The 12,709-nt window shown below is 32.5% G+C and overlaps 1 protein-coding gene and 1 non-coding gene across 2 annotated transcripts; one reads left to right on the forward strand and one right to left on the reverse strand.

The window, feature by feature from the left end:
- Positions 1-339: 339 nt before the first annotated feature.
- Positions 340-6,152, reverse strand: LOC142618268 (flavonol synthase/flavanone 3-hydroxylase-like). Its single transcript, XM_075791175.1, has 3 exons — positions 5,679-6,152; positions 3,291-3,618; positions 340-700 (listed from the first exon to the last, which is right to left on the reverse strand). The coding sequence occupies exons 1-3, from the start codon at positions 6,137-6,139 to the stop codon at positions 488-490; spliced, it is 1,002 nt and encodes a 333-aa protein (XP_075647290.1). The 5' UTR covers positions 6,140-6,152; the 3' UTR covers positions 340-487.
- A 5,920-nt stretch (positions 6,153-12,072) lies between these two features.
- On the forward strand, positions 12,073-12,179 carry LOC142621391 (small nucleolar RNA R71). The gene has a single exon (XR_012841772.1). It is a non-coding gene; the product is annotated as a small nucleolar RNA R71 (small nucleolar RNA).
- The last annotated feature ends 530 nt before the right edge of the window (positions 12,180-12,709 follow it).

Below are 12,709 nucleotides of genomic sequence, written 5' to 3' on the forward strand. Positions count from 1 at the left end.
TTTAACTTAATAACAAGCTTTATTCCTTTTTAAAACTCTACTTTTTCTAGGTACTTTAAGGCCTTAAACTAATTTTCAAACAAATAAGTTTTCGAAGTAAAAAGTTTCTCCAAACGTACTGTTCACACAGAATTGGTAAGGTGGGCTCAACAAACTCATTTATCATTTTTATTTCAAAAAGACAAAAGATTAAATGGACAAGATACACCATTTTTATTTACTTAAAACACAATATTAAACAAAAAATCACTCCCTAATTAACCAACCCGCAGCACATGAAAGTCTAACACAATGTTGGAATAGGGATTGTAAAAAATGGGAAAGGGAAATCTTAAAGTTGTCAAACTCTAAATCCGAAGGGCTTTCAATGGACTTGGGAAAGACATTATATGCTACTAACTAATAGTCTAATACCAGTTCAATAAAATATGACCTGTGGGAGTTGCAACACTGACGCAGCCACAGCTACGTACATTGATTCTCTCATTTACTGGGGAATCTTGTTAAGCTTACAGTAAACATAGTCAGAGTATTTCTTGGTCTTGAATTTTGGCGGATTTTCTTTGTTAACGAGCTTGGGATGAGGCCCTACTTCAAAGTCTGATGGTGGCTCCAAGAATACTGGCCAAGACATTCTTGCCTTTTCCTTGTTAACTGTGGTCCTGTGAAGCACACTCTTATACTTTCCATTGCTCAGGATCTGCCACAAAATAATTCTCTCATACAGTTATTGGTCTACCTACAATAATACAATAGTTGCAACAAATCTAAGGACATAACCTTTGGCACACGCTATGTAGAAGTGAAGTAATCCAATTCTTAGTTAACACCTAAGCAAATTGTGGTAAAGTGTGAGTATGAGTAATAGAGTGTGTCCTGTCTAAAAAGGTCCAGGTATCAGGACAACGCTCCATACAATTAGCAACTTAAGCCTTCTTTAATTTGTTATCACCGTATAGTCAAACTCGGGGTCAACTCAAGAATAATAATGGTAGGACAAGCCTATATTGTAGTAGGATGGTAATTGATTTCGTTAAAAAAACATGTGGATTGTGCATTTTTCCCATATCACCCCCAACATATAGGAGTATGGCAGCCCAACCAAATGGAAATCTTAAATTATATATATTTTTTAATCATAGACAATTAATTTCCCCAAGCAATTTGATATTTTAGTTTTTGTAAACAAAATTCCAATATTAGCTAACTAATCTTTTACTAATTAACATACCAAACAATATCTCACACACTCTAGATCTCTCTCTCAAAATCAAAATTGAAAATTAGATTTTAAGTTTCATAACTATGGATTGGCTTACCCAAGGTCAAGTAAATCTCATTTAAAAATAAATAAAACTTTAATCTTTTTGTTAAATTTTATATTTGAACCATGATGTTTGATTCTTTACATAAAATTATTCTTGATTTGGTTATTATTAATTCATTAAGTTATTTGTTTAATCTGAATTTTCTTGGATAGATTAAGGCAATTGGGAGATCTGATATTAAAGTTAAGTTGCAATAATTTCTTTAATAGATCAGATTTTATTATACTATGCTTTGATTTTTTGTCATATTATAATATTGTCAATAGTGTTTTATTATTTGTAAATATTTATAATGATAAATGTTTACTGAAATATTTTAATCAAAACAGAGAGAGAGAGAGAGAGAGAGAGAGAGAGAGAGATTAATGATAAAAATGAAATGTATCATAATGATGTTAAAAGACATAATATAGCATCCATAAAAAATGATAGAATATAAAAATCCTTGATTATATGAAAGCTTAGATTTTTTTTTTTCCCAAATGTATGTCACTTATTAAATTTTATTGACAATTCTTGTTACAATTGTAAATATAAAAGTAAAATTGATAAAATCCTACTTAAAATTGATTATGTCATAAGAAAATTAAGTATATTATATATTATCTATTGAAAATGAGATATTAGCAAAACTTAAATACAAAAATTCAATTGTTAATTTTCCATTTCAAAAAGAAGAAGAATTGATTTTAAATTAAAAAAAAAGGCGGAACTATAATATTGGGCTCTTAAGTTTACTTGTTGAGCTCTTTTGGTTCCTAAAGTTTCAAATAAACACTACTAGTCCTCAAAGTTTTAAATGTAAGTGTTATTGATCCCTTCATTAACTTCCGTTAATTTATTTGCCTATATGTCAAATGGAGTAATGGCTTAGCATGTTTTAAGTTATGTGGCACTAGCAACTTATATATATTATTAAAAATTTACACATCACATTATATACATCAAAACCGGGTAAACCCAAATAATATGGGTCTTCAACATATCAAAATCAGGTCTTTCTCTTAATTCAAAGTTTCTGGATTTTTTTTTCCCATTTTTCTTCGCTTTCTTAGAATCCAAACATGTTCTAGAAATATGTTTCATTCAAAATTAGAAAACTATATATAGAATAAGGATTTTGTACATGATTTTGCTACTTCGGATCTCCGCCGCTATAGTAGCAGCAATAGAAGATGACGCATAAAGTAGAAACTAGAATCTAAATTGAGTAAACTATCTCACTTCTAGAAGTAGCACAATTGGCAAGGTGGGTAGACGCAACATGGTTTTTGATTACAAGATCCAATAATGCACTAGTAGCACTTTGGTCATCTTTTTATGAACCAATATTTAGGTACCATAGCTGAAAAGTATAGAAACTGACATATTTCTTGGTCCTGTTTGGATTTCAAGAAAACGGAGGAAAAGCTAAATAAATCCAAGAACTTTGAATTTGGAGAAAGACCTAGTCTTAATGGGTTTGATGTGTCAAAGACCCACCTTATTTGGGTTTACAATGTAATCTGTAATTTTTAAATAATAAATAGATTGCTACATCACTTAAAACATGCTGTGTCATTGCTTTGTTATATACATAGGCAAACAAATCAATAGATGTTAACAGATGGACCAATAACACTCATATTTAAAACTTTGAGGTCGAATAGCAGTCACTTAAAACTTTAGAGACCAAAAACGTTCAACAGATAAATTTTCGGGACCAATTATATAGTTTTGCCAAAATATTATAATATATAAATTTAAATAAATTTAATTTAATTGACATAAAATAAAAAAGAAAAAAAATTAAAACCTCAATAAAATTTTTCTCTTTGACCTTAAAATGTATCTAGCTGCCCTGATTAAACTCAATTGATAGGTTCATATTATTTTTTCACCGTGGCATTTTATTTTTGCATCATTTCTAGATGTTTCACTTTTTTTGAATTACTAATATCCATCAAATTTAGAATAAAATACCTCGATTTGGTCCCCAATGTGGATAACCAGGGCATTGGGGATGTACTTGACATCATACCAACGGCCATCCCTGGAAGCCTGGAGACCTTGAACATCGTTTGGCACAAGAATGGTGATGGTGCACATATCAGTATGAGCCACCACACCTAGAGCCAGATCAGGACGCGGACATGGCGGGTAGTAGTTGATCTTGAGAAGGTACTCCAAGTTATCACCACCTGCAGCCTCCTTTAGCTCATTCCCTTCAAGCCCTAAACCCAATGATAGGCTCTTGAACAGCTTGTCCACCACCCCGTGCAGGTGCTTGGCATATTCCTCATTGGCCTCCCTGCCATCACAGACACAGACAACCCTTTAAGAACGTAGTAATAATTGAATCTAAAAATTTAGGTCAATTTTTTGGATTTGTATATATGCATTCATCCATGGAAAGAATGAAAAAAAGCTAACGCTTTGTTTCTTCATCAATTAAAGACTACTTTCCTTAATTTTTAATTGTTGTAAAAGCTCCAGTGACCTGGTTGGAGGGGGATTGAATGCGACCATAACATATTTGGGTTCAATTGGTGATGTATATATAAACACGAGAAAGTAGTTGTGGAAAAAGTTGTCAATGGTGGACATGTTGACCCATGGACTTACTAATTTTTCTTCACCACTCACTACTCATTACATAGTAAGTTATGGTAAATGTTGTGAAACTTTTTGTGACACTAACATTTTGTAAAAATACCGTAAAATAGTTTGTGGTTATACTTTTTCTCATATAGACACAGGTAATAAAGGGATGGAGGTCATGGAGCCACGCTAAGCTAATCCGCAAAAGAGCCAATTAGTGAAAGCTATTTTCTTCCCTTTTTGGTTGCTTTTTTTCAATTAATTAATGAATTGGGTTTTTTCCCTTTTGTTTGATAATTAGTAAAATACCAACAAACGGATTCAGGGGCAATCTATGGCAGAGGGAGTGGGGGCTAGGGGCCATGCCTCCCTTGACATTTCAAAAATCCTCATTCCCTGTATTTTTAGTATTAAAAAAAAAATTAATCTTGGACATAAATTTCAATAATGCTTCCTAAATTTTTACTAAAAATATATAATGCATTTATATTATTGACTAATGCATTTTTTTATTCTAAAAAACTACTCTTAAGTAATATATAGCTCATTAAATTAAAATATATTTTATGTATACTATATGTGATTTAATTATATTTTATTTCTATTAAATTGACTTGTATATTTTTAGACATGTCAAGACTTGCTTTTTTTTTTTTTTTGCAAATATATAAGCACTTATTTAATGTAAATATTTTTGTTTACGTAAAAAAAAGAATCATATGTTAAATCAAAATTACCAACATTTCATGTATAAACAATAAATAAATAAATAAATGTGTATGTTATTCTTTGACTTTAATTATTATATATAGCTTGATTGCCTAAAAAAAATTCTCTGCTATGCAATATTACCCAAGGTGCAATTGTATGTATCTAATGATAATGACCAGGAATTGAAGCTAAAAAGAAAAAAAAGTCTAGGACCCCAAAAATTTTCACAGCTATGATGTGATAGGTGAAGAAAAATAATGGGTTTATGTGTAAGTAATGGTTAACCGCTCACAATCTATCACACAAAAAAATTGTGAAATAATTTATGATGTTAAAATGTTTTCCTTCTTGCAGTTTTTTTCCTTTTTAATATTTTTTTTATTTCCTCCCAAAATTAGGCAATCGGTTTTGACACTTTTTTCACATCATGGATGAGGTGTGGATATTAATATTTGGCATCAAAAGTATGGACACTGAGTGACGTAATGTAGATCTGTGTAAGAGTTATAGGTTTTTTTTTTTTTTTTTTTTTTTGAGAGTTTCAACCTATGACGTCTGCTCTTGATAATAGCTCTTTATCATCAGATTAATATACCAATCAGTTTTTGATATAGGCGGAGATTGAACCCCAGGTCTCTTATATAACCCTCAAAAATTTTACCAGTTGAACTAACTAGAACCCACATATTAAAGTTATAGCTATAAGCAAATCATAGTGGCTTCACGTGATCAATATACAGCGTGCATGGCCTCTCGTCCCCATTCCATTAATGTGCACCTATTCCTGAACCTATTCAAGTGAACAAATCCAGCTGGCAGCAGCTAGGCCTTCTTTAGGACTAGATTCTCCTTGTAATCCTTTACAATAATTTCATGCTTTTCACTTCAAACTCGTAGATGCACCACCGAAATGCATGAAAAGCAATTGATTAACTCATAATGTGTGCAAAAACAAATAACACCAAAAGAAAATTAAAGAATATATAACTATATATATTTAATGATGATGAATAATATTAATTAGATACGTACTACCATATATATATTGATTATTCAAACCTGTAAAAAGCTGGGTTCTCAGGCCAGAACCGGTAGTTAATGGCAGAAGGAGGCCATATCTTATGGAACAAATGGTCAACCCATGCTTTCTTCCCTTCCACTTCTTTCTGAAGCGCTGTGCCATAGCCTTCCATGGACTTAGAGTCTGAAGGCTTAGCATAAACCTCTTTTTCCTCTTGAGAAAGCTCAAAGAAACCCTTCCCAGCAGCCAGCAACTTGGCTATGGCCTCGCTAGGAATTTCATGGTTCACAATTTGGAACATTCCCCAGTTGCGAGCCGCATCCTCAATTGCACTGAGGACCTTTTCCTCATCTGGGTCACTGTAATCAATGGTTGGGACCTCAAGGACAGCCCCGTGGACAGTTGTGATCCCAGGTTGCTCAGTCTCTAACCTAATGAACGCATCAGGGATTGTTTCCTTTGAAGATTTGGCAATGTCTTGCACTCTCTCCGCCCCCATCACTACTATTTTTCTTCCTAGTAAGAAAATATTTGTGAGAGGTTTCAGGTGTGTCTTTGTTCTTTTTCAATCTGTCTTTCCATCCCAATTCCTTTTTATACGGGTAGTCGTAACTGATCAACCATAATTAGAGTTTGGACTTTCGGACTACGAGAGGATAAAAAGGCATGAAATAAAAAGGGATGGGTGGACATGCGTGATCTATTTCTGACCCTTCAATTTTTAATGTTAGACTAATAATAACCTTTTGTCTATATTTCTGTTCCTTCTGTTGTTCCTCAACAAAAGAATATACTACATCATATTAGTTTCTGTTTCCTTGAATGTCAACTATAACTATGAGTGCCTTTGGCTTTTATTTGCGTGAAAGTTAACCAACGACGAAGTTGTTAGAAAATTATTTTAGAAAATTTTTATGGGTGAAAATAAAAAAAGTAAAAGTAACCCTTTTTTTTAACCGTTTCTTATATTTTCTATAAAATTTGTATCAAAACTTTTTTAGATTGAATACATTAACAAATACTTAAAGGTAACCATTAATAGAACTCTTTATTTATTTATTTTCGACTTTTTGTTTTTGTTTTTTATTTTTCTTAATTAATTTAGCTTTTTAGTTTTTTGAAATTAAGATAGCATTTAACTTGTTGTCATATATTTAGTATAAAAATTATTAAAAATTATATCTTTTGATAAATACTATATAAATAAGCTATATATATATATATATATATATATATATGGACTTTTTTATTATTATTATTTTTTTTTTATGAACATATCTATAGTCATGGACGAGGGATTGGTAAGACTATCAAACTATTTTTTTTTTACTCCCTCCTTAAGATTTAGTAAATAGTGCAGGTAGCCCTCCTCCTTTTTTCCCACCGGCAGAATCTTTGATTAGTAATCAAAGGGTCCAGGACCACACACTTTGACACTAATTTAGATACATGGAAAGCGACACTTGGATTACTTTTCGCTAAATACAGATGTTTGACCCTTGCATAAGTAAACAATCACATATTAACAAATGTGCAAATTAGGTATCAATAGAGGAACTACTAATAATAACTCTCTCTCTCTCTCTCACTCATTAGTGACTTTTTTTACTCCTTGCTTTATACAAATTTTTTTTTCTTTTCTATTAATTCTTTCTTTTGTAATTGTGTTTATTTCTTTAAAAATTTGACATTTCTTTTAATTGATTCACTTCTTTTATTGGGGGTACAATATATTTGAATAACACCCTTTGTCCTAAAATGGATTTCCTAATATCACTTCTTTTAAAGCCACAAATGGATTTCCTAATATTACTTCTAAGGTTAAATCTTTGACAAAAGTCGTTTTGAGACATTCCATTCTTGCATACATGAGCATTTGATGTTGTTCCTAAAAACAATAATTGATAAATAAATTGAATTTCATTACATTCAACATATCATGTAAATGATTAAAATTCATATAAAATAGATTTACCATAAAATTAGAGAACAATTGAGAGATATTACCTCGATGATGCTACAAATTGATCTCATAACATAAGAAAATAATTACCATCAATTCATATATGTTTTTAGATAGCAAGGTTGAGGTGTGGACCAAGTCATTGTCTTGAGACGATACACGCTAATGTCATCCAATTTTGTAACGGAAATTGTAGTATTGCTAAGATTGTCATTCCATTGAGAAAATGAAAACAAGAACACGTCAAAAGCACCAATAATATATAAGAAAATATGATTGAAACTTAGGAAAAATAAATGTGATGACCCAATTTGATTGATTGTGTGATGTGTGTGGGTGTGGGATGAGTCTCACATCGGGTATTTACTAGGTTGAACTGGGCTTTATTAATAACTGCAAGGAGCCTTAATTGTGACTAGTCCTTTTGAGGTATAGCATAGATGTGGCTAGCCTTTTTCCTTGGGTCATTACATATGGTTTTAGAGCCGGCCTGGTAACTCCGTGTGAGCTCGGAGACACTACCCCACAAAGTGGGCCCTAACGAGGACATTAGGGATTTAAGTGGGGGAGATTGTGATGCCCCAATTTGATTGATTGTGTGATGTGTGTGGGTATGGGATGAATCCCACATTGGGTTTTACCGAGTTGAACTGGGCTTTATTAACAACTGCAAGGAGCCTCAATTGTGACTAGTCTTTTGAGGTATAGCGCAAATGTGAGTAGCACTTTTCCTTGAGTTGTTACAATAAAGTTTGGTAAAATTCAATAATTAAAATCACTAGAGCGCTAGGTTTTGTCCACCAATATTGTTAAGCATCCACTACCAATCCAAGTTAGTACACAATTGGGTAAGTAAACACATAACTATCCACTTGGAAGATTTAGAAATAAGCTTAATTAATAAAACTCTCTTTAGTTGATTATATTCATCAATTTTTCCAACAATTTAGTCTAGAAAATAATAACTTTGCTAGAAAAAACTCAAGAACATCACATACCCTAAAGGCACTATGGCGAAAGTAATATCTAACAAGATTACCACATTTTATTAAAGAGATTATAAAACGCTATTCTAACAATAAGAAGATTCAATAATAGACTTATGAAAGAATGAGAAATCAAATATCAATCTAATAAAACAATTATAAAAAGAGAACAATTGATTTCAATAATCTAAACATGAAAAACATGCTTGGATTGAATAGTGGACAACTTACGCAACATTGGGGATTCACCCCTAACCCTAACTTAGGTTTTTAAGCTTCCATAGAAAATAAAAACTTTCAAAATTTGATGAAAAATAAGCTTTCCCAGAAGCCAAAAACGTGACTGCCCTTGTATTCCTTTAATATTTATAACATTCAAAACCCTAAAAACACAGGCTTTCCAAAAAGGAAAATATAAAAAGTCAATTTCCGTTTTCCAACAGTGGGTCAATTTCCAGGTCAGTTTTTGGCTTTAATACGGCAGATTCTGAAGTTTTGGTAAACTACAAAGTTTTATATCTTTATGTCCTCTTTCCGTGGCCATAAGAGTCAAGTCAATCTGATATCGAACTAAAAAGATATGGCCAAAATGCTAAAACTAGTCAAAATATTTCCATGCCAGGATTTTTTCAATCTTTGGCTCAAACGAATTTTTTTCTTTCCTTTTATAGTTCCACACATCTTTGACTCACTAAACTCTTCAAAAGCCACTTCTCAATTGATCTTCACCTTTAGATTCTCTTGCCTTCACGTCTGCATGCTTAGCTCATTAGTTTAAATCTCCTATAAGAGAAAAATACATGTAATGAATATATTTTAGAGAAAACTTGCAAACTTTCATATTTACGTGTAAGTGTGGGAAAGCACAAAATAGATGTGATAATGCCTACCAAAACTAAGATAATATTGTACTTTTAAGCTATGATAAGAACAATGTGACCTAGGACAATTCCAAAAGATACCATCAAATGACACTTTTCCCAATTTAAAACAAGGCTCTTATCTTGGTCCTTTGAATCAATTTCAAATTGATGATAGCTAGAAGAACCATCTACAAAGTAGTAAAATTCATTACCATCTACTCTTTCCAAGATTTGATCAATAAAAGGCAATGGATAGTGGTATTTTCTAGTGGATGCACTCAATTTTCTATTATCTTGACACATCTGCCACCCAGTCACAAGTTTGATAGGCACCAATTCATTATTTGCATTCTTTTTTACAACTGTAACTCTAAATTTCTTGGGAACCACTTGCATAAGACTAATCCATTTATCATCAGCAATTGGGTAAGTAATACCCGCATCCAACAATTTCAATATCTCATTTTTAAGAACTTCTTTCATTGTTATGTTAAGTCTATGTTGTTGGTCCCTAGTTTCCTTGGAATCATTTTCAAGATTATTTTATGAATGCAAATCAAAGGGATTACTCCCTTAATACCTACTACGGTCCAACTAATTGTAGCTTTATATTTCTTTACTTGCTTAATTAACTCATCTTCCTGCTCTATAGTTAATTCAGAAGTAATAACATCAGGAAATGTATCACCTGGTATGAAGAATGCATATTTTAACCCATGTGACAATTGTTTCGTCTCCAACTTTGGTACCTCAACACTAGAAAGAAGAGACTGTATTTCTCTTTCAAGCAACTCCTCGAGCGTGGTTTCCATCCATTCTCTTCCATAATGTATGATTCATTAATCAAAGAGAAAACCTCAACAACCTCGGAATTAATGGATGAGTCAAGATAATAAGAATTAAAAAGACAAGAGTCAAGAGGGTCAGAAAAATATGTCTCATTAAATTCTTCTTCCACAATAGCATTTAGCCAATTCATAGTTTCACACTCTTCATCTCCCATTATTTGCTTGCTAATATTGAAGATATTCACTTCCAATGTCATGTTACCAAAAGTAAGCTTTACGAGTCCATTCATGCAATTTATTAAGGCATTAGCAATAGCTCAAAATGGACATCCAAGAATAATAGGAATATTAGAATTTGCATGCACAACAGATTGTGTGTCCAAAATTAGAAAATCAACAGGATAATAAAATTTATCAATTTGGACTAACACATCTTCTATCATCCATCTTGGTCTTTTTACAGATCGATCAGCTAATTGCAACACCATAGAGGTGGGTTTTATATCACCTAAACCAAGCTGTAAATAAACTGAGTAGGCCATCAAATTAACACTAGCCCCCAAATCCAACAATGCTTGCTCAATACCATGGTCCCCGATAATACATGAAATAGATCTTTGTATTTGGGAGGGGTCTTGTATAGAAGTAAAGCACTTACCTGCTCTGTTAGAAAAGTTGTCTTCTTGACATTGTGCTTCCTTTTCATTGTGCACAAATCTTTAATTACTTTGGCATATGATATAATTTTCTTAATGACATGCAACAATGGAAGATTAATTTTTACTTGCCTAAGGTTTTCCAGAATTTCAAGGCTAGAGTCCAATTTTCTTGAAGATTTTAAAGCTTGAGGAAATGGTATAGCAACTTGTCTCTTAACAATTTCATCAATGTTAGGCAAGTCAATATCTTTACTACTCATGTCTAATTCCTTAGGCTCCTAAGTTATCATTGGCATATCTAAATTTTTTTTCCACTTCAAGTAGTAATAGCATTGGCTTGCTCAAGATTTGAATTATTCTTTTCAAAACATTGAGCCATATGTTGACCTTAGACGTTAGGATGGAATTTCCCTTTCTCATTTATAGTTAAAGAACTAGTCAACTTAGAAATATGGCTCTTTATCTCCCTATTTTCTTCAGCAAGTTGGGTGAGCAAAGTATCATGCTTTTGATTTGTCTTACTTTGAGCCTCTATGAATGCAACAATGGTGTTCTCAAGTGAATTAGATGGATGTGAATGTGATGCATGTGATGTAGGAAGTGATTGGGAAAAATTCCTTTGTGGCATTTGTGATTGTGATGAAGAATGAGTCTCATTTTTCCTACTAAAAGGTTAGGATGATTCTGCCAAGTTGGATTATAAGTCTTAGAGAAGGGTGAATAAGGCCTATTATAATTACTAATGGCCCCACAATGTTCTTCATACATTCCCATCATACTAGGCAAGATTGGGCAATCCTTGGTAGGATGCCCAATTTCATGGCAAATTTTGCACTCTTCATGAATCTCACTTTGATAAGCTTGTTTGTTGCCAACAACCCCTTTCATTTTTAAAGCATCTATCTCTCTTGTCAAACTAACAATTTGGGCTTTCAAACTATCTTCCTCTTTCAATTGGTAAATTCCTCTTCTAGTGGAGGCATTAGTTCCAGACCGATTGGTACTCTCAACACTATTAGGTCTAGTCCAAGTATGAACTTTCTACACTAGGTCATTCAAATACTCTATGGCCTCATTAGGGTCTTTTGCAAAAATTCCACACATCATCTCAACAAATTGACGCTCTCTATTGGTAAGTCCCTCATAAAATAGCTCAGAATGTGCCAACTCTCATAACCATGGTGAGGACACAAATTCAAAAGGTCTTTAAATCTTTCCCAAGCTTAGTACAAAGTCTCACTTTCTTTTTGTGAAAATTTTGAAATTTGTCTTTTGAGAGCATTTGTTTTATGTTCAAGAAAATATTTCTTGAAAAAATCGTGTCATCTCACCCCATGTCCCAATCGACCTAGGTCTCAATGAATACAACCAAATTTTTTCTCTCTCTTTCAAAGAAAAAAAGAAAAAAATTCACTCTAATTATATCTATTGCTCGTACTTAATTATGGAAGGTAGCCACCACCTCTTCAAATTCTCTAATGTCGTAAGGGTTCAAATTCTCCATACTATGAAAGGTGGGGAGAAGTGGAATCATTCCTAGTTTAAAATCAAAGTTTTTCACATTGGCTGGAAACATAATGCAAGATGGTGCACTATTATGTATTGTGTGCAAGTAGTCATGTAAAGATTTAATGGGCAACTCATCTTCATTCATGGTGTTATATGTGTGTGAATATGTACTCAAAGAACTGAATGAACTAGACGAATCAAATAAATTTACAAAGAGAGCTCGGAATCCGTATCGGGTATCTTTGCAAATCTACCATATTCGTCCCTATATCTATTTTGCATATGAAAAATTAAAAAGAAA

Source organism: Castanea sativa, chromosome 12 (genome assembly GCF_040712315.1).
Source record: "Castanea sativa cultivar Marrone di Chiusa Pesio chromosome 12, ASM4071231v1".
NCBI classification, from domain to species: domain Eukaryota; kingdom Viridiplantae; phylum Streptophyta; class Magnoliopsida; order Fagales; family Fagaceae; genus Castanea; species Castanea sativa.

What these genes read in the sequence shown, in the direction of transcription:
- LOC142618268 (XM_075791175.1), bottom strand. Translation starts at nt 6,139, where the DNA reads ATGGGGGCGGAGAGAGTGCAAGACATTGCCAAATCTTCAAAGGAAACA. An exon ending in GAGAACCCAGCTTTTTACAG is followed by an intron (nt 3,619 to 5,678) that starts GTTTGAATAATC and finishes CTGTGATGGCAG; the next exon opens with GGAGGCCAATGAGGAATATG. An exon ending in ACATTGGGGACCAAATCGAG is followed by an intron (nt 701 to 3,290) that starts GTATTTTATTCT and finishes ATTTTGTGGCAG; the next exon opens with ATCCTGAGCAATGGAAAGTA.